A 20,205-nucleotide genomic window follows, 5' to 3' on the forward strand; every position below is an offset into this window, starting at 1 on the left:
TTTGAATGATAGATGCAGCCTGCATTCTTTCAAGCAACAAGGGATGCACAACAAAATCGAGGAGGGCCAGGAGGGGTAGTACTACGACCCTGTCCACCGATCATCAGAGCTCACAATAGTCCTGAGTGGCCCTTACATGGGACGGATATCACGCGATGAACGCCGTCCACGATTGATAGTGGCAGGAAGAGGCACAAAACAGCCAGCACCGCATGGTCGGGAAGCGGCCCGGAAAAGTTGGTGTGGTGGGAAATGGTTGGCGACAGGGGGTTCTTCAGCGCGGAGATGCTCGGCAGGGTATTCGGAATGCTGTGAGAGGCATTTTGACAAATGCTCCGAGGAAGGCCAAGAGGCAACCCTTACGTGAAGGAATTGGTTATTTGATGATGAACATATTCGGCACACCAACATCCATATGGAGAAGGTTTGCGTGGAAGGGATTGGGAAACTTGGTGGACACTGACGATGGCATTTGCAAGTGTACGCTGGCCGCACGAGGATTGAATATACCTGAAAGACCCCAGAGATATGGCGCATGATATGATGGGAAGCATCTAGTGGAGCGAATGGTAATTTTTTTTTTTTTTTAAAAAAAAACAAACAACATGGTTGTGTATCAGTACAGTTCATATAAGGGACTGTCACGGCAGTTCGGTTATTCACATCACGGACAAGTTGGTAGTGATTCTTGAATCGATGTATCTTTAATGATGAGAATCCCGTTGACGTAACTATCTGACAATGTCCCTGAAATCTGAGTTCAATTATCCTTATGCAAGGAGTGCTGATCAGAAACAAACGAATAGTCGGTATCTCACACCCCCTCTCGTGTATCTTTACCCCAGCTTGCCCAGCATCCCGCTATTCCGGGCCGCAGCTAGGCGATACACCACCTGACAGGGGGCCTGGTCTGATAATAGACAACGTGTTGGTGACAGCATTGAAACGAGGCTTCGCATAGGATCCAATCACATATCACGACATGGCAGCACCGAATTCAACGAGACAGTCCTCTCGGCTGGCATTGAGTGAATGGCCAGAACAATGGTGCCAACTACTTACATAGAGTGACTACCTACGTAGTATTAAAACACGACTAAAAACAACAGGGCATAGGCTGAGAAGTAAAGCGCCGAAACGGCCGTGCGGGATATCATTTTCCATCATTAACTTTGCATATTTGTTCCAAACATCACGACATTTATTCCCCTTTAGTGCTTGTGGAGCTTGGCCTTAATGCGCTCGCCGATGCTTGGCTTGTCCTTCTTCTCATCAGATCCGTGGTGCTTGCCGCCGGAGTGCGATTCCGTCTTGGAGTGATCTGAGCCTCCGCTCTCACCAAGGTGAATGCCCTTTTGCTCCATCAGGCCTGACAGTTGTTAGTGTAACGAAACATTGGGTATTTTGATTGTGGACCTACGGTCAGCTTCACGTCCAGCACCAGGCTTGGAAGCATCAAAGTCACCACCATCGGCAGCAAAACCGCTAGCAGTGACATACTCGTCCTCCTTGGGGTCATGGGGTTGATTCTCAGACTTGGATGACTCTGTGGCTCCCTCGGAGCCAACCTCAGTGGGCTTGTGAGAAGTTCTCTCGACAGGGGCATTGCCTGCATCACCTCCATGCTCCTTGGCAAGCTTCTCGATAGGCTGAGGTCCAGGACCCTCTCCGAGCTTGACGTCGCTGCCCTCAGAGGTGTCGTCAACGTCGTGGAGGTCCTTGTTGCCCTTGTCCGCCTGCGCCGGGTCACGGGTGTCATTCTGGCCGGCAGATGTATCCTTTGAGTGAGGATTGGGAGCGGGAACTGAAGGTGTGGCTGAAGCAGCGTTTGTCGCGTCGGTGGGCTTGGAGACGGGGGCTTCATGTCCAAGGCCTGTTGCGCGTTCCTCGCCGTGGCTGCCAAAGGTTTGTGCCACCTTTTCCTGCTGGGGCGTTTCTAGACCAAGCCATGTTAGTGATATCATTCAACTGTATTTGCTCATGTACCTAGTGCAGGCGTTGAGGTCGTACCCAGGTTGCCGGCATCGTAGGGCTCGCCCTGCCTGGTGTCACCCTGGACCCCAGAGACGGGCTCCTTGTTGGCAGTTTGGTTGTCTCCCCAAACAGCCTTGGAGGCGGCGGCGGTGAGGTTGCTGATGGTCTCCATTGTGACTAAGTTGTGACGGTTGTGTAAGTTTAGTACCTTTGGTTGTCGTGCAATTGAAGCGTGAATGGCTGGGTATCTTGGGAGCGAGATGGGGTATAGTAAAGAACTGAAATTATGAAGAAAGGGCGAGAGCGTCAAGGGGAAGTTCCAGTTTAAATAAAAGGTCCATCAGTTTTGGAAAGGTAAAAACCAAAGAGGGGGAGGTGGTATGGTAGGTCTGACGTCGTTGTTTGCTTAACCCAACCAAGCGAGGGACACAAATACTGGTAGCACAACACCTCAGTCAGCTCAGGCACCTAACTAGGTCAGTATGCATCATGGCTCCTATGAATAGAAGCCATTTAGAAAGTACCCTTGGAAGGATTCACGTTACTTGCCGGGTCTAAGCAGTCAAAGTTGTGCAGCATTGTAACTACCTGTTTGCTGTAGAGCATGACCAAAAGTACGCATCCATGTCAAGGCAAGGCAGAAGAGTCCATCATCCATATGTGGCGGCTCAAGTTATGACGCCGCGGTCGATCGATGGAGCTGACAGGGCCCTGGGCTACTGCAGCATGCTCTGAGCCGTATCCCCGGCCTCTCGTTTCAGCACCCAGTGTTCCCTTGATATTCCAGGCTTGGATAGGTTGGGTGAATGATGTAAAAGGTTGGTCTTGGAAGAGGGTATGACGTTGCGCTGCCCCTCCATAGGCATGCGGACGTACATGATACGTACAAGCGACAAGGGTGAGTGTGGCTAGAGAGGAGGAAACCTGCAGCAGAAGATAAAAGTAGCTAATCAAAGAACAAACAGAGGTTGCGCATCTGTCTGTGGCTTAACTTATGCTGAAGCTAAGGAATTTGTGTCAGTGTTTTGGTGTTGGACCGGACAACCTATCTGGGGAAGGCCGAGATAGAGTTGGATACCTTACTTGAAAGTGCCTACCTATGTCGACTACGTCATCCTCAAGTTACCCGGGTCATGTAAGTGGAGGGAGAGCTCAAGAAGCTGAAAGGTGCCAGTAAACGGACGCAGGCAAGCCACAACTAAAAAAGCATATGCATTTCAGCGGTTAAAGAAGAAGAGAATATGATTCTATAACCCATTTGTAAAGCTTTTGATGGCACTTGCTTAGGTTCCGACTTGGCATTCGATGTCCCTGAAGAATCTAGGGACCCAAGTCGCAGGCCAGAAAGATCGTGGAGGGGAATAATTAAAAGCATGATGCATGGTCTTTTGCGGTCAACATTGGATCCAATGCTTCCAACATTAGCTAGATTGGGTTCTTGGCACGAGCTGCAGTCCTGAGTCGCGAAATTGGCACCGAGTTTTGGCTGCGCGCGCCATCGAGTTCAGGCGCTGTAACTGCTAACAGTACTCCGTACTAACCTAGGTAATAAAACCCGCCCGCTCGGTTGTGTCCGTTATTAGGTAGCTAGCATCCATTGGGATCATCACGAATCAGGCAGCTCCTTGAGATACGACGGGCGTAAAGGCCAACTAGCCTTACTGCCCCAAGACAAATCTGCAGCCCTGTAGCACCGGTTCGGCCGAGAGCCGGCTTTTGTCCGGATATTGATCAAGTGTCAAGACAACATGTATGTAAGTCGATGGACTACCTCCCTACCTTACATATAAAAGCCTCTGTTGAGTTTACTTCGATGGGAATTGGCCCTTGGTAGGTCTTCAGAGGTTTCGAGCTTTCCTGAACACACCGCTCTCCAAGAGCTGAAACCCGTTATGCCAAGCCAGAGAGTGCACGTACGTATGTACCCTTCACAACGGCCGGTCACGAGCTAATGTCAGTTCAAGGTGCAGCTGCGTCTGTGAGGCTAAACTCTGTGGTCGGTTGGTTTTGAAATGATAAATTAATGCGTGTATCGTATTGCACGAGTCGTCTCCCTACCTCCGTGACTCCCGTACTGGGATGGCCTTCTGGAAGAGCCACGCGCCAAGCGGTCTCTGCCGTGCCGTGTTTTGATATGGTAAGCAACAGATAACATCTGCCGTTCCATTTTCATCTGGTCTCCTGGTAAGTATCTTGCAGACTTACCCACTCCCATGGTAACGGCAAAATGGACCATTCCGCAATCAACATTTCCCCTGCCTCCTCAATATGTATTGGCGACTAGAGCTTAAAGGCTTCGCCTCCACTGACTGGGTTACCCTTCCTGCTTCTCATACAGTTCAGCTCGTGCGGGTAAGGTTTTCCATACTGGATGGAACCCCTAAAAACGTCCATCTATAACTCACGTTCGTTCCAACTTACCCTTCAATGATCCCGTATTGATGGCTGCCTCCGTGTCCCCCTTTAATGTATGTGCCACCTCCACCTTTCTCGTCACCTTGCAAACCTTCATCCTTTCAAATTTCCCCTCTCGAGTTGTGAGTTGTGATCAATAGCAAGCAAGGTGGTCCCTGCTGGCCTAGACCGTCCAAAGTGGCACTTTGCACCACGTCACGCAGTCCTGGCATGGCAGTCCACTTTGAGTGATAGTCTAGAGGCCCTCATTCCCTCGTCGAGACCTTCAAGGACCTTCCCAGTATCCAGGATGTCGGTATCATCCTGGGCTTTGGCTTTGGCTTGGGCTTGGGCTTTTGTCATGACCTCGAGCAGAAGCTGAGCTCCTGATCTCCGTGCGGATTTCGGTAAGCTACGTTGCCATCGAATCCATTGGGTTGGAGTTGAACAATGCTGGCTGACGATCGCCGAGATGAGGCATGATCGATGAGTACATACTATGTAATGCTCCATAATTCCCTCGATACAACCGTCAGAGGTAGCATTGATTCGGGTCCACACATTAATTAAAATGCTGACAGATTGAAATCTCAATATCATAGATTGTGTGATACGGTACAGTACGATACGATACGATGCGTGTGCCAGCGCCCGGCTTTAGGTCGGTTCGGCAAGCATTACGTTGGCGCTGTGGCCGCAGCTAGCTGTGTAGCTGTAGGTAGTTAGAATAGAGGTAGCTGGTAGTAGTGTCTATTTACCTAGGTAGTATACCTACCTACCTACCTACCTCCCTTACCTAGTTATAGGTAGGTACCTTACCGAGCTCTTACTAGGTACTAACGTAGTACTGAGGCAATCTACCTAATTAGGACATTTGGGTCCACTACTTGGGCTGTCCCGTCTGAGCACCTACCTCCCATCATCCAGAGATGGCTTCCGTTTCCGTCCTCTACTTTACCATACTTAGACTCTCATCCTTGCTTGATCTTTAATCTTCCAACGACTTTTTTGACAGTATTTCCCATAAAGTCCGACGGGGCATACTATTAGGCCGTTATCTATATGGACGTCATGTCTATTTCGTCTTAGATCACTCCTATCCTCAACATATACCAACCATACCGTACCATATACCGTACACAGTTTGCCAACCCTTTCTCCGCACTACCTACCAACCCTTACTCGAAAATATCCAAGCCAGGCCAGACAAGACAGACCAGTTCAGCACAGCACCAGCCTCTAGGCCCTGGTCCTGGCCTTGACTCGGTCTCGTCGCAATCAATCAATCACGGGAGAGGGCTGGCTGAACTCACTCACATGTGCCGACAAAAGTAAACATCTATTCTCTACTTTTGCCATAAGTTAATACCCCGCCAATTTCACGTCAACATATTCTCCTCTCCCTCCTTTTCCCCTCGTCCCGATTCCAGTTCCAGCTCCCTGGGCTGCGGGACATCCCTACATATCGGAAACACAACGGGCTTGTCTGACATCTGCCTACCCGTCGTCGTGACCGTTGTGACCCAGCACCAACACCGGCTGGTTCCCTACTGGAATTGGATACTGGCCCATCCGACAGCACTCCCTATTTCATTCCAGGTCTCTTCGCTACGGGCGGCAGCGATAGCGTTAGACTTGCCAGTGAGCAAGTTGTGCTTTGGGCCTCTGGGCTGGATTAGTGGCTGAGACAGCCAGCGCAAGCAGTACAAGGTCAATCAACACGCGATTCGTCGCGTTACCCAAGTTACTCGGGATGGGACTTATTTCTTGAGGCAGCTATCCGACCTTGTTAACCATCCTATCGCTTTTCCACTGTATTTCCGCCGTTCTGCAACTTGGCTATGCTTATTTACCTGATCTTGTCTTCCGGTCTACAACCCCTATTGTTTCAAGCTCTGAGGCAACACACGACTGTCAGGGTTTCAATCAACAAACTGACCCGAGTTTCCCATAGCCGTTCGCTACTTGTTTCATAGCCTGTGGCTTTGGACGAGCGCAATTGCCCATCTCCGCCACTACTTATATATTGGAGTCAGGGTAAATCCGGTACCCACCAGCCTCCACGATCTCCGTCACCGTGCTACCGATCTCACTGCCCCCGACTTACTCATTATCGACGGTGTCCAATTCTCGGCAAGACACCGTAGTGATCCAAAAACTTTCAGAGACCATGGTTTACTGTGGGAAAGCCTCTCAGGGCTGCCAGAATTGTCGCGTGCGACGTATCAAAGTGAGTTAATCCGCTGGTGTCATCCATGACTTACAATTCTCTGTACATGCAGTAGTTCATGGGCTTTGACTAATTGGCAATTCTCCTCAACAGTGTGACAAAATCAAACCGGAATGCTCACAATGTATTCGGGTTGGGAAAAAATGCCCTGGTTATCGTGACCAGCTCTCCCTCATGTTTCGGGACGAGAGCAGCAAGGTGATACAAAAAGCACATGCGCAATGGGGTGTTGGCGAATCCTCTGAGGCCCTATCAACACAAACATCCTCCAGCTCTCTGGCTTCTTCTTACTCGTCCAACAGCTCTACACAAGCCTCTTCCATTTCTGGTTCTTCCTCTATAACGTCTCTACACAACTATCCTGGTCCCGCAGCGATAGCATCCTCCTATAAACCGTCCAAAGATGGCTGGCCGACATCTCCTGATTCAACTGTGAGCCAGCAAACACCATCGCCAACTCCTCAATCTCCCGCTTCGTCTTTATATCATACGACCTCAAATCCTTTAACGGTACAGCGTATCGTTATACGGCCACCAAGGCTTTCGCCGCCAATCGATCCAAGTCTCGAGGAGCAGGGGGTTCAGTTCTATGTCAACCGTTACCTGATAGGCCATCCAGATGAGCCCAGGTCCCCCAGCGATTTGTCACACACGGAATGGCTATGGGACCCCGCTGTTCAAGATGTAATGGCCGCGGTTGGCCTCGCTAGCCTTTCCAATCTCAAAGACGATCCCAGCATGATGACGATAGCCCGTCAACGATATGGGTTGGCTTTGCGCCAGACTGGTCGCCTCGTACAGACCTCGAGCATGCCGGATTTCGAGGTCACGATGCGCTCCGTCGTCATGCTTGCCATGTTCGAGGTTTGTGCCCCGACCCCTAATGCTAACCAACACACCCGCATGGTCAGCCCCATTTCCCCGATCTACCCTTCTCCTGTCCAATCTTGGCTTTTGATTTGCTAATACTCGTTTCCAGCTTGTCAAGGGAGCCTATCAAGGACTAGGGCACGTCCATGCGCACGTTATGGGTGGGCTTGCTCTGTTGCGACGATGGCTACCTATGCCAGCGGCCGCTTTCCTCGGTGTTCGTGCCATGGTACAGATGTCTTATTCTCTTGTATGTCATGATTTCTAAGCGCATTGTCCCAATTCACTCACATAATTGCTCAGTTTATACCTGCTCACATGTCCGCAACACCTCTGCCGGAGCCCCTATTCGAATGGATTTCGTTTGCAAGAACCCTCCTCGACCCAGCCGATCATCCTGCTACCGATCTCGGCCCATTGATCGGGCGTTTCATTCAAACCTCAACATACATAAAAACTCATGCTCTGGTCGACGGTCGTTCTATCACAGTGTCCACCTTGAAGCAATTATTAGATATCGACGAGTCATTCCTTAGTTGGGAACGAAACCTTGGACATACTTGGCGATTTCGCGAAGAGAAAGCGGAACACCTACCTGCAGCTGCAGTATTCGATGGCGCGTGTCATGTCTATTTCGACATGTTTGTTGCCCGGATGTATGGACACTACCGATGGGCGCGAACTCTCTTGAACCAGACAATCATCGAATTCATCAAGGCGTACCCCAAATCCAGCGCGCCCTTGATCTCGTTGGCTGAATATGGACATCGATACGAGGTTGTTAGAAAACTCGCCCGCGACACTCTCGTGAGCACCCCAACACATTGGCGACACCCGCTTCTCACCGAAAAGGCTGCCGTACCAGTCGAGAGACCTGGAGGGGCGGGCTCTGGCTCTGCTGGACTTCCCGTTGTTCTGTTTCACCTTCAAGTTGCTGCCTGTGCTCCTGGTGTCCCAGAAGCATACTGGGACTGGGTTGTGGCAGTGATGGAGTGTATATGGAGTGATATGGGTATTCTTCACGCCAAGTGCATGATGGATACCATGAAGGCATATCGTGACTCATTGAAGATAAAGAAGGAAGTGGTCGAAAGCAGTGTGCGGTGATGATAACTCGCCCAGACATCGGTATGGTTATAAACATAATCCTGGAATGTCTGAGACTGTGGATGCATCTTGTTCGGTGTTTAATGGCTTTGTGGGCTGCATTGGCATCGAATTTCTTCTTTCGGGTACTTAGGTGTAGAAAAGCTGACATCGAGCGTCGTTCTTCACCCGGAGTTGGCTGGTTTGGGTATTGCATGTGGACTTTTAGGTTCACGGGAGGTTACGGTTAACGAATATTCGGTGCATAGCATGGCCACTTACGCTTTTGGTAGACATGATAGCTTCTCTGCCTCAATGTTGCTGCTCGCACCTGAGGCCTTTATATTACACAACTTAGGTTGATAAATTCTTTATTTGTCTATAGTATTTTCAGAGTTAATGGGAACGACCATGGCTCAGACATGATAGTCATACTATACAAAACCATTAGCACACTCACTGGCCCATTTAGGTAGTTGGATGGCTTCAGAAACAGATGCCCTAACTCTTTGTCGAGGCATCATACTAGCGCTAAGTAGCAATTTGGGACTATTGAACATTCCTTGATCTTTTCAGTAGTCTCTAAAATTGATGAATTCAAAAACCTGGTTATCATCGGTGCCTTTTCCATTCATCGGAGCTGCCTGGATCCCCCCAGATGTCAGTGGGGGAACTATCCCCGGAGAAATAGTGTAGGCGTGGGCCGACCCTGGCTCAGGCACGTGTATCATTAATGGAAGGCAGCCACACCTTCAACTCCACCATAACATCCATACCTACCTGGCCAGCCCAGCCCAGCCTTATCACAACGACCATCCCTTTCGAAGCCAGACTATCCGCGATTCATCAAAGCAAAGTTCATCATCGATACGAAGGAGGCTGTCTCACTACAACAGCAACTACATCAGCCGCCGACTTGAATCATCATGGGTACGGATGCCCGAAAAGGTAACGCGACTTTAATCATGCGCGACTGCATTAGACTAACACCCAGCTTGCAGGCGATGACGGCACGATCAAAGTCGCATCTAAGAACAAGAACGGAAAGATCAAGCTGAAGAAGCCAGCGCCAAAACACAGCAAACCTGGAAACTGGATGGATGGCAGTGTAATTGAGAGTAACAGTATGTAATGAGGTCATCCTATACAAGCTTGGCGAAGCCGCTAATGTTCCCAAGACAAGAAGAAGAATGGCGCCTTGCCTGTGGGTGCGCCCTCACCAGGTCCTGTTGTAAACGAACTCGACGAAACTTCCCGCGAAACCTTTGCGACAGGACGACCCCTCGAAGATAGCCCCGACTTGCAACAATGCAAGCACTGTAAGAAGAGCGTTTTGAAAACAGCCGCCAAGGCGCATATTGCGCAATGCCTGCGGTTAAAGAAAGAGAAGGCCCAAAGAAAGAAAGAGGCTCGCGAAGCAAGAGAGAGGGCAAAAGAGGCAGCAAGACAAGAAGAACAACGGAAAGAGGACGAAGAGAATGGGGTTGAGCGGGGCGACGACGACAGTGACGACGACGGAATCTCGGCCGAAAAGAAAGCAACTGGAAGCAAGACTGCCAAAAAGGCCGCGGGCAAGAAACCCGAGGACGATAAGAAGGGAAAGAAACGTAAGGCCGATGGTGATCCAGACAAAGGACCCAAGAATAAGAAGAAGAAGGATGAGCCAAAAGCCAAGGTCCCTAAGCCAAAAGGTGAGACACTGTTCACAGGTCACTTGAGGGGCTTGCACTAAAACTGATGCTAGGACCTGTGGACGTGGAGCGGCAGTGTGGTGTCTTGTTACCCAATGGACAGCCATGTGCAAGATCATTGACATGTAAGAGCCACAGTATGGGAGCGAAGCGCGCAGTCGCAGGAAGATCTTTGCCATACGATATGCTTCTTGCCGCGTACCAGAAGAAGAATCAAGCGAAGCAGCAGAGTAAGCCTTGGTCTAGTCCACCCACTACCTGGACACGACTAACAATTGACTCCAACAGAGGCGGCGCTTGATGCCAACGCGCCGATAGAAGATGAAGACGAAGCAAACAACGGACCAGTCGATTCCGACGAAGAAACAACGGCGGTGATGGGTGCTCTATCACAATGGCGTCCTCAACCTTTGATACCACAACCTACTTTCACTCCCATAAAACGACAATACCAGCTCGCAAGATTACACGAACAGCTTCAAATGGCCACCAATGGTGGGAGGACAAATATATTTTCGGTCACCGGTTTTGGAGCACAGAAGCTTCCCGAGGGCCATCCTGGGCTACAACCCGCTTCAGAAGACGCTCCTGGAGAAATAGACATTACTGCGGGTTTCAATAATGCTGGGCGGACGACAGCGACATTCACATCTCAAAGACAACCATCAGTTTCAAGCAGGGCATAGGATGGAAACTTGTCTTGCAGAACAGGCAAAGGGTTGAAAACAGAACCAACACACGTACGTTCCCTGGAAGCGCATCGAGGTCGATTGTATAACGGACCATTTCCTGGAGGAGATACCAAACACTGTTATTATTTGTGACGAGGAGTATTGTGCAGCGGGATCTGGAAGGCTTTGCTTTTGTATGAGAAAAACAATACTGTTATGAGTCTCCCCTGTCTACTCCGTACCTAATAAGTACAAGTATAAGGTACCTGTCTATCCGTCATGCCTCGGAACATGGGTCACATGCGGTGACTGGAGGATGGTGGGGCCGCGCCGAGGTTGGCTTATGACGTCGTGAATGCGATAGCGCGTGTCGCTCATTCTTACGGTCTTGTAATACCAGACAGGGCTGCTTACCTTACTTACATGCGGCTCAACATCCATGTTGCCTCGCTCGAGACTCTTCTTTCACACCATGCACGTGCGCGTGCCTTTCAGCTATCATCACTTCGTTTCGCGGCATTGATTAGCATTCCCAGTATCTTGATCCTGTTACAATGTCGTCTCAGCAGGCTTTCAATGCCCTTGGCCACGCCGTATCTGGCTCTGTAGGGACGGCCATATCAACAGCATCGCTGTACCCATTGGACCTGGTTACGACTCGACTCAAGGCGCAACGAAAGACGGAAGGCTCTACAGGCGACTACGATGGTGTCATTTCAGCTTTCAAAGGCATCCCCGCCAACGAAGGAGGGATCAAGGCGCTGTACAGTGGACTGGGAACGGATGTGGCCAAGTCGGTCGTGGACAGTTTTCTATTCTTTGGGTTCTACAGCTATCTACGCCCTCGACATCGCAAACCCAAGATTGTCGAAGAGCTTCTTGTGGGCGCCGTCGCTGGAGGGTGCGCTAGGGCTCTCACCACCCCCATCTCGAATGTTGTCACGCGGAAGCAGATGTTGGGGAGTGATCAGTCGCTTCTGGAGATTCTCTCCGAGATTAGAAAGGAAAGCGGATTGCTAGGTCTCTGGTCTGGCTACTCGGCTACCCTGATGCTCACTCTGAATCCCAGCATCACCTTCTTTGTCAATCGACGGCTAGCAGCGCGGATCTTGCCAGCCCTCGAAGAAGAGGACTTTCCAGTGGCATGGATCGCCTTTTTGATTGCCGCCTCGAGCAAAGCTACTGCCACTGCCATCACATATCCTTTCCAGACGGGCAAGACGCGCCTTCAAATGGCGGGCAGCTCCTTGAGCACGGCGGACGCTGATGTATATGAACGGCAGAGCGGAAGTTCGAAGCGAAAGCATGTACTGCGGAGGATGCTTGATCTTCTCAATCAGTCCATATTTGGCGTCATTATTCGCATCATTACCAACGAGGGTATGGAAGCACTCTACGCTGGACTTCAGGGAGAGCTCCTCAAAAGCTTCTTCAGTCACGGATTGACGATGCTCACCAAGGGCGTGATTCATCGGTTTGTTGTTCGTGTATGGGTAATGATGCTGTTGCCCTATTTGCGACAGCGAAGTCTGCGGATGAAGTGATGGGATGTGGTTCAGCTCAAGAGTCTCAACATTGGAAAGCAACGCTCGAACGCTCCACGGTGTTTCCTCCGTGAGCTGAAAAGCCTGTCCCTTCGGACTGGAGGGCTATCAAGCCAAGTATCAAAGATCCAGGGCCGGTATCTGTCTTGTGTGACTTGGAGGTCAGAGGTACGTCGCAGACGTAGCAGGTCAGGGGTTGGACATCCTCAGAAGATGACATTTTGGATGATGGGATCATGAACTGTTTAACGCAACTGTGACACAAAACGTGACCGCACTCTCTGGACATCATGGGATTGGAGGCGTTTGTGAGCATCTTTAAGCATGATGGGCAAGTCCTCTGCTTGCCCTTTGATGTTTCCTCTTCGTTGAAGTTGATTGTGATGAGATTTTGCATGGTGATAGGGTGGGGACTGTCGGATGCAGATGCTGGACATGTTGGTACGGTCTTGTCTTTCTTCGCAACTGGCGGGAGTTTGCTGGATTGGGCGTCTGGTGTAAGCGATGGAGTCCAGAATGATGGGAGATGTGGTTTCGCAGCCTGTACGATAGGGAGTCAAGTTAACACAGAATACTACACCACTGAAGGGTCGAGATTCTTACCTTTTCCTCTTCCAGCGCTTTCCTGGCTTTGACCTTGTCCTCGCGCGCAATGCGATCCAGTTCATCTTTGTCGAGTTCAAACTTACGCTTCGTACCTCCTACTACCAAAGCTTGCGAGTTCGAATCGCCGATTGTCGCATCCACCCTTTCATCTTCGGTCTTGGCTACGTTTGGCTTGTTCTTGCGATCGAGACCAGCCTGCGTCAACTCAAAGTCTTGGATGGCGCGCTCGCGATCCAGCTCATCCTCGTGCGCTTTTTGCTTAGCGGCCTCTTCCTCAGCAGCGGCGCGCGCCTTCTGGGCGCGTTTGATTTCCTTCTTCTGCGTGAGTATGTTCGATAGTGCGCATTCGCGGCAGAATATATCGCCGCGTCGGCATGAGACAGGTTCGCGGGCAATGTTGAGACACAGGCCACACGAGCCAAACGGGAGGAAGGAGTCGCGGTGAAGGCGAGCGGACGAAGATGACCAGTGTGATTTTGCGAGGGCTCGTTCGTGAGAGGTGAAGACTGGACGGGAGGTGTTTCGTTTACCTGATTGATTGATTAATTCGTAAGGCAACCGTTGTGATGCTATCATGAGGGACGTACTGTGAGCTGACACCATGACGATATCTGGCTCGGAGGAGCTCTGTTGTCGTTGGTAGAAACTGGTAGAGGAGTATTCTATGTCGCAGCGTCTTGCAGCTTGTAGATATGAGTTCAATGGGGTTGAGAAAGACCACAGACGACAAGAACAAATCTAAAGTAATGGATGTTTAAATAAAAGTTGAGGTAGACCTCAACTTTAATTTTTATTCTAACGTAAGGTAGCTGCAATACAACCCCAAGACATGCCTTATTAGGTACCAGTTAATAGGTACCTACTAGGTAGGTTACCTAGTAGGCACACCATGTCATTTCTACAGGGTAAGCAAACAGGAAAAAAGTTGGAGGTGGGTCTATTACGAGCCGCTTCTCTCCGATCAAATACTTGGTACGTACGTATAAAGCACTTGTCTAGGTACCAAGACTTGTCTTTTCCCATTCAACGAATACTCGTGTTTCAATATTGTCTCGCTTTTACAATGATAATCTGATATCTTCTCAAGACTGTCGTTACCATGTCAGATTCTGAACCTCCTGCGCAGCCAAGTCTGCCATGGCGCATTGCCTCAGCTACTGTCATGTGCTCAGTTGGCGCATTCGCAAGAGTATTTATGAACGGTTTTAATACCCTCGAGGTCACAGGCCTACAAGGGCTTCTCGGGGTTCTTGACCGTAGGAAAAGGGAAGGGCGTGAGCGCGGGCTGCTCACAGTGTGCAATCATGTAGCAGTGTATGTCGTGTCGTGGCAATCCAACACTACGTACGGCCCATGCTAACAGTATATAATGCATACAGACTTGACGATCCTCTGATTTGGGGCATGCTACCAATGCGGTACTTCTTTGACGCAGTCAACATGAGATGGGGTCTTGGGGCACATGACATATGTTTCAAGAATAAGTGAGTCTTGAATTCAATAAACGAGAGAGAGAGAGAGAGAGAGAGAGAGAGAGAGAGTGTGTGTGTGTGTGTGTGTGTGAGCGAGCATTGGCTGACAACTCAAATAAATCACAGAGCCACTTCGACATTCTTCAGTCTTGGTCAGGTTTTGCCCACTCACAGATTATGGTACTCTCCCTATGGTGGTCTATACCAGCCAACCATGACACAAGCCATCAAGCTGCTGTCGGGCCCATCACCAGCTTCATGGTCTACAGCCTCTGACTCTCCTCTCTCTGCAACTCCTGCCTCGACAAGACCTCCTCCGGTTCCCCAACCACTCTTCTTCTCCACAAACGGTGTCGATCAATTTACAGCACCGTCTGCCTACTCAGCCTATCGAAATGCCTGGGTTCATGTATTTCCAGAAGCTTGTTGTCACCAAAGTCCGGAAAGCGGATTGCGCTACTTCAAATGGGGTGTATCTCGCCTGATCCTCGAATCTGACCCGGCTCCAGAGTTCATCCCCATGTTCGTCCATGGTACCCAGCACATTATGGCCGAGGATAGAGGATGGCCCAGATGGGCGCCTCGTTTTGGAAAGACGGTCAAGATAGTGATAGGCGAGCCGACCGACGTTGATCAGCTCTTCGGTCTGCAGCGGGCAGCATGGCGCAAGCTTGTTACCAAAGGTGACCCAGAACTACTCCGAAATAGCCCAGAGGCCACGGAGTTAAGAATATCGGTGGCCAGGAGAGTAAGAGACGAGGTCGAGAAGCTGAGAGAACGCGCAGGCTTCTCTGCAGAAAAGGACGAAACACCAGCTCTCGCGGAAACATGGGCCAAAGATCCTCTCCGCACAAAATTTAAGAGCCCAGTCGATGGCAGTCTTGTCAACAGACACGGGCCAAAGGAACGCCCATGAGTATTAAAGTCATACATTTCGCTCGTAGGATTATAGACTAAAACCAGGAGGGTCAACCCCTCCAACCCCCCTGACACTTGAGGTACTCACTCATACTCAACATCAGTTGTTGACAGGAATGAAAAGAGAGAAGAAAAAAAATGACGAATCAAGACACCGACACACGCTGCTGCTGTCCCAAGATCAAATATCTCTCCTGTCCTGTCTAATTCATGCTGACCCTTAACTCCATCGTGCTGAGAAATAGTCGCCACGTAATATTACTGTATTTTCTTCTTTTGGTTTGCAGTGAGACGCTGTTGCTGAAACAGCTCGATTCAAAAACGCTGTGATCATGACGCAACAAAACTAGAAATTTCGGTCTCTCGCCACTGGCGGCTGGGGCAAGTTCTAATACGCCTCGAAACCTTGAGTGGGAACAGCCTGGGGGTATCCGCGAGCCTGCGCCTGGAGAGCCTGCTGCTGAGGGTGCATCATAAGGTCGTTGAACCAAACGTGCTGAAGGGCATCATGGGCACTGATCCTCAGCTCTGGTCGAAGCTGTAGCATTCGCTGCAGCAGGTCGATACCGTTGGGGTCAATCGCCGGGAGGATGTTTCGAAGATCTTGAGTGGCGTACATATGGAATGTAGGCTTGTACTCGGGGAACTGCGTGATACCGGGCCAGGTACGCTCTGTTGGTGTTCCCATTATGCGGAAAATGCGGATGATCTGGTCTTCGTTTGTGGTTCCGGGGAACAGAGGTCGACCAGTAAACATCTCGGCCATGATGCAGCCCGCGGACCAGATGTCGATACTGGTGTTGTATGTTCGGCTGCCGAGGAGGACGTCGGGGGCGCGGTACCATAGGGTGACGACCTCGTTGGAGAAGGTGTTGACGGGGATACCAAAGGCGCGGGCAAGGCCGAAATCGCCGAGCTTCAAAACGCCCTTGCTGTTGATGAGCAAGTTCTGGGGCTTGAGATCGCGGTGAAGAACACGATTTTGGTGACAGAAGTCGATGCCCTTGAGGAGCTGGTACATGAAGGACTTGATGGTGGTAGGCTTGAGGGCGCCGCGATCACCATGAGTGTCCATGTACCTCTTGAGATCGCCGTCCATGTACTCAAAGACGAGCATGAGTTTGTTCTCGGTATGTATAACATCGTGCAGCCCAACAATATTCTCGTGCTTGAGCTCCTTCATCAACGAAATCTCTCGGATGGCAGTCGACGGTGTTCCCTCTTCGGAGTCGAGGTGGATTTCCTTGAGAGCCACAAGCTCTCCGGTCTGTCTGTTGCGGCCCTTGAAGACGGTGGCATAGGTACCTTCACCGAGCTTCTCTAGCTGCTGGAACGAGCTGGGGTGTCGCTTTCCGTCCATGTTGAGGTTGAGGTGAGGGTACGAGATGATATCAGTCTGATGCGGGTAGAGTTTGAAAAGCGAACGAGGATGCGTGGGTATTGGCTGATAATGGCGTGTCACCGATTTCGACTTGGGCGAGGTTTGTCGACAATCTGTAGGAGAGAAAGATTATGCGAGTGGAGGTAAAGGGTGGGTGGGTTGTGGGCAGTGGCTACTGTTTGCTTCTATTTCTTGATATTTTGGGTTTATTTTGTTGATGACTCACAAACTCTGCCCTTGATAGAGAGTATGTATTTGCGGGTTCCGCCCTTTAGGTTGGCCTCACTTGTTTTTGTTGAAAAAAAAAAATCCCTTTCGAGTCGTATCCTTTGATTGCGGTAGGTGACTTTTTGGATGAATGGAGGGGGGCCTGGGGGGATGGAAAGGGAGGGGATGTCGATAGGTACCCAAACAGAGGAGGCTGCTGAAACGGTCCCGTCTCCTAACTACCTACCTAGGGAGGGAGGGGCTGGAGGAATCGACAGAACCTTAGGGGAAGAGAGTCTGGAATTGATCTACTAACTTATTAAACCTGATACCTACCTAGTAGTAGGTCATTGATTGAAACACGGGCCAAAAACCAAGGTAGGAGCCAGTAACAGCATAATTGGTGATATATAATATATAGGTAGTGATATTCTTTACATTTCTTTTGTTAAACAAGGCATCTAAAGTATAGATGTTACGGGACTGATCTTGGTCTACAACAGTGGACCTATGGGTGCTTATAGCGGGTGTCAATCATGCCTCAAGCTCATCACGGGGGCTTCTTAGTGCTATGGATTAAGCGAACGCGCACCTGGTAGGTGGGGGCCCATGCACCCCCCCCACCTACCAAGTATGGCATTTTACCCCATGAATCAATAAGACGATTTGACGGGATAGACTATATTTGTTGAGGCTACTTAACCATACCTCCTTACCTTATCATCCAACTGAGTTTGGACTTTTAAAAACAATCGTCATCGTGCTACACAATCCATCCATCCCGCATTTCCCGTGTTTCTTCTTAACATCTTCACTGCTTGCCCCTCGCTGTGTTACGCCTTCGAATGCAAAGACATACGCACTCCTGTTCCTACGAGGCACCGTGACATGAACAAAGACAGCTTGCCCCTTATCAGAACTGCACCTTACCGTAACACCCCTGTATCCGCCGTGTAAGCACAGCCAGCACAGCACAGCATAGCACGCTGCCTCGGACCCCTCCAACCACATACAACAATGAGACCTGTCTTGCCTACGAATCATCCTCTCAACACTCGGTCCTCAGACCGGCCTGACAGCTTGGTACGCCCTTCTTCGACTGTACCTACTGCCTGTTTCATCACCACAGAGGCCGACCTTGACGCTCGCCGAGATCGCTCCCGTCCGCGGTTACGCCAGCAAAGCGATCGGCGCAAGTGTAGTCGTAACTCGCGCCGGCCTTCAACCCCGCGTCAACGACGTTCGCCTCCTCGTACCGGCCGTAAGCCTGCGTATCTCTCATCGGAGTCTGACGATTCAGAGGATTCTTCTGTTGAATCTGTTGTCGAAAAAGACCCCTTGAATTTACCATCGCAGCCAAGCACTCCCTCTCTGATCGGTCTTTCGCACTCTGGTTCTGTCATGAGCATCTCGTCGCAAAGCTACTCCCTAGCAGGTCCCTCCGTCGACGCCCATAGCGACTTGATCCATGATGATGTCTCCTTACCCGTAACAGATCAGGCAGATAATCAAGAAAACCAAAGCACGGTTCCTCAGCTTATCATGCCGAGCTTGATGGTTCCACGACGTCGTCCTTTCTCGGAGGTAGGTAAATCTCTGGGCAAGCTCAAGATTATGGTCGCTGGGCAATGCGGTAAGTACATCAACAGAATACCCATCAGTGGCGGTTTTAACGAACGACTTCAATAGGTATTGGGAAAACTTCTCTCATCAAGACTCTGGCAGAACGTTGCAAGCACATCGTTCACATGGATCCGATAGAGAATCGCAGTGCGGTGCATGCTACTGAAACATATGCTAGTTCGCGCCCACAGCCGTGGTGGCGATCTGATTCTGAACTCGCTGTTACAGCACGGAGGCGGATCTCTACCACTGGGGATGTCCTTGATAGGAATGTATGCTTTGTTGAAAGCCCAGGCCACCGACCAGGTGCCTCTGTACGTACCCAGACCACCCGCCTTAGATTATCACATTTTAACAATAACTCAGGGCTCGTGGCGTGATCTTCATTATGTCGAATCTCATTTGGCATCTCTGATGAATAAGCCCATGGCTGATTCGGATCTGTTCACCTTGGTCAACTCTGGCGGCGAGCCAGTCGTAGACGCTCTGCTCTACCTTATTCCCCACAGCGGTAAGTTCATCCAGTTTCGTATGCCCACCGCGTTTGCTAATGAGTTCCAGGCCTTGTACGAGAGGATGTCGAGTACATTAAACGCGCTCAGCGCATGACTAACGTAATCCCAGTTCTTACTAGGGTTGATGAGCTTGCACCAGAGGAAATCAAGCACATCAAACAGCAAGTTGTGAAGAGTCTGGTTGATAAGGATGTTGATTACTTCTCCTTTGCAGGGCCTGACGAACCAGAGGAGACCAAGTGTGTATATGCCGTTTCTACCGAAGCCCAGCCGGACTATCATACTATGGACGCCAGTACCCTTATGGACTCGGAATACATCCCGCCGCTTTTGCCTACAGACTTGGGCCGACTCGTCGACCACGTCTTTTCTCTGGACGGTAGCGCTCGATTACGGCACTCTGCAGCGGTGAAATGTATCCAGTGGCGACGTGATCACGGCGATAATTTGCTTCAAAATGCCTTGTCGAGCGGAACCTTAGTCTCTCGATCTATTCCGGAGAGGGCCATGAGATTGAGGTCCTTCAGGCGGACGCCGAGCTGGGATCGGCTGGAGCTCTATAACTGGGCGAACAATCTGCGCCAGAGTCTTCAATCCGAGAGATTATACCATCTGATGGAAGAGAGGGCCATTTCAAACGCTGTGGCGAAGCAGTCGAGTCTAGTCCACGTCCCCGGCAACGGCAAGAAAAAGACGCAGTCTAAGAAACGGAAAGCTCCTCAACCTACACACCAGGATCCGCTTGGCCTCTTGGAGATGGGGGGAGGTCTCAAGCAGAAAGGGATGCTTGCTCTAGAAATGGTGAGCAGTGTTGGCCTGGTTGGTTTGGTGGCTTCCAAGATCATGCACACCGGCTGGTCTGACGGGATGTGTTCTGTTGTTGCATCACGAAGAAGAAACATAGAGGTTGGACGGCTGAGCATGGTCTTGTCTTTCTAGACGGCGAAACATGGTATTGCAGCCTGCTGAAACACGTACGGACCAGCGCCATCGTCTGCGCTCCACCATTATGCTCTCATTCAA

The 20,205-nt window shown here is 50.4% G+C and overlaps 8 protein-coding genes across 8 annotated transcripts; 5 read left to right on the top strand and 3 right to left on the bottom strand.

Annotated features, from left to right (window-relative positions):
* Positions 1-1,211: 1,211 nt before the first annotated feature.
* Positions 1,212-2,146, bottom strand: FMAN_10443 (uncharacterized protein; the record flags this gene model as incomplete). The annotated part of the gene is made up of 3 exons (XM_041821118.1): positions 1,212-1,369; positions 1,421-1,936; positions 2,011-2,146. 3 exons carry the CDS (start codon positions 2,144-2,146, stop codon positions 1,212-1,214), a joined length of 810 nt encoding a protein of 269 aa, XP_041686930.1.
* A 4,626-nt stretch (positions 2,147-6,772) lies between these two features.
* FMAN_10444 (uncharacterized protein) lies at positions 6,773-8,575 on the top strand (the record flags this gene model as incomplete). Its single annotated transcript, XM_041821119.1, has 3 exons — positions 6,773-7,504; positions 7,578-7,718; positions 7,772-8,575. 3 exons carry the CDS (start codon positions 6,773-6,775, stop codon positions 8,573-8,575), a joined length of 1,677 nt encoding a protein of 558 aa, XP_041686931.1.
* Positions 8,576-9,480: 905 nt separating this feature from the next.
* On the top strand, positions 9,481-10,931 carry FMAN_10445 (uncharacterized protein; the record flags this gene model as incomplete). Its single annotated transcript, XM_041821120.1, has 5 exons — positions 9,481-9,502; positions 9,556-9,678; positions 9,733-10,245; positions 10,299-10,475; positions 10,534-10,931. 5 exons carry the CDS (start codon positions 9,481-9,483, stop codon positions 10,929-10,931), a joined length of 1,233 nt encoding a protein of 410 aa, XP_041686932.1.
* A 539-nt stretch (positions 10,932-11,470) lies between these two features.
* FMAN_10446 (uncharacterized protein) lies at positions 11,471-12,460 on the top strand (the record flags this gene model as incomplete). Its single annotated transcript, XM_041821121.1, has 1 exon — positions 11,471-12,460. The coding sequence occupies one exon, from the start codon at positions 11,471-11,473 to the stop codon at positions 12,458-12,460; it is 990 nt and encodes a 329-aa protein (XP_041686933.1).
* A 25-nt stretch (positions 12,461-12,485) lies between these two features.
* On the bottom strand, positions 12,486-13,669 carry FMAN_10447 (uncharacterized protein; the record flags this gene model as incomplete). Its single annotated transcript, XM_041821122.1, has 2 exons — positions 12,486-13,001; positions 13,064-13,669. 2 exons carry the CDS (start codon positions 13,667-13,669, stop codon positions 12,486-12,488), a joined length of 1,122 nt encoding a protein of 373 aa, XP_041686934.1.
* A 496-nt stretch (positions 13,670-14,165) lies between these two features.
* FMAN_10448 (uncharacterized protein) lies at positions 14,166-15,454 on the top strand (the record flags this gene model as incomplete). Its single annotated transcript, XM_041821124.1, has 3 exons — positions 14,166-14,380; positions 14,446-14,550; positions 14,665-15,454. 3 exons carry the CDS (start codon positions 14,166-14,168, stop codon positions 15,452-15,454), a joined length of 1,110 nt encoding a protein of 369 aa, XP_041686935.1.
* Positions 15,455-15,844: 390 nt separating this feature from the next.
* FMAN_10449 (putative PHO85-cyclin-dependent protein kinase) lies at positions 15,845-16,816 on the bottom strand (the record flags this gene model as incomplete). Its single annotated transcript, XM_041821125.1, has 1 exon — positions 15,845-16,816. One exon carries the CDS (start codon positions 16,814-16,816, stop codon positions 15,845-15,847), a length of 972 nt encoding a protein of 323 aa, XP_041686936.1.
* A 1,245-nt stretch (positions 16,817-18,061) lies between these two features.
* On the top strand, positions 18,062-20,121 carry FMAN_10450 (uncharacterized protein; the record flags this gene model as incomplete). The annotated part of the gene is made up of 4 exons (XM_041821126.1): positions 18,062-18,677; positions 18,734-18,981; positions 19,034-19,178; positions 19,229-20,121. The coding sequence occupies 4 exons, from the start codon at positions 18,062-18,064 to the stop codon at positions 20,119-20,121; spliced, it is 1,902 nt and encodes a 633-aa protein (XP_041686937.1).
* Positions 20,122-20,205: the final 84 nt, after the last annotated feature.

Source organism: Fusarium mangiferae (genome assembly GCF_900044065.1).
Source record: "Fusarium mangiferae strain MRC7560 genome assembly, contig: FMAN_scaffold011, whole genome shotgun sequence".
Classification (NCBI taxonomy): Eukaryota; Fungi; Ascomycota; class Sordariomycetes; order Hypocreales; family Nectriaceae; genus Fusarium; species Fusarium mangiferae.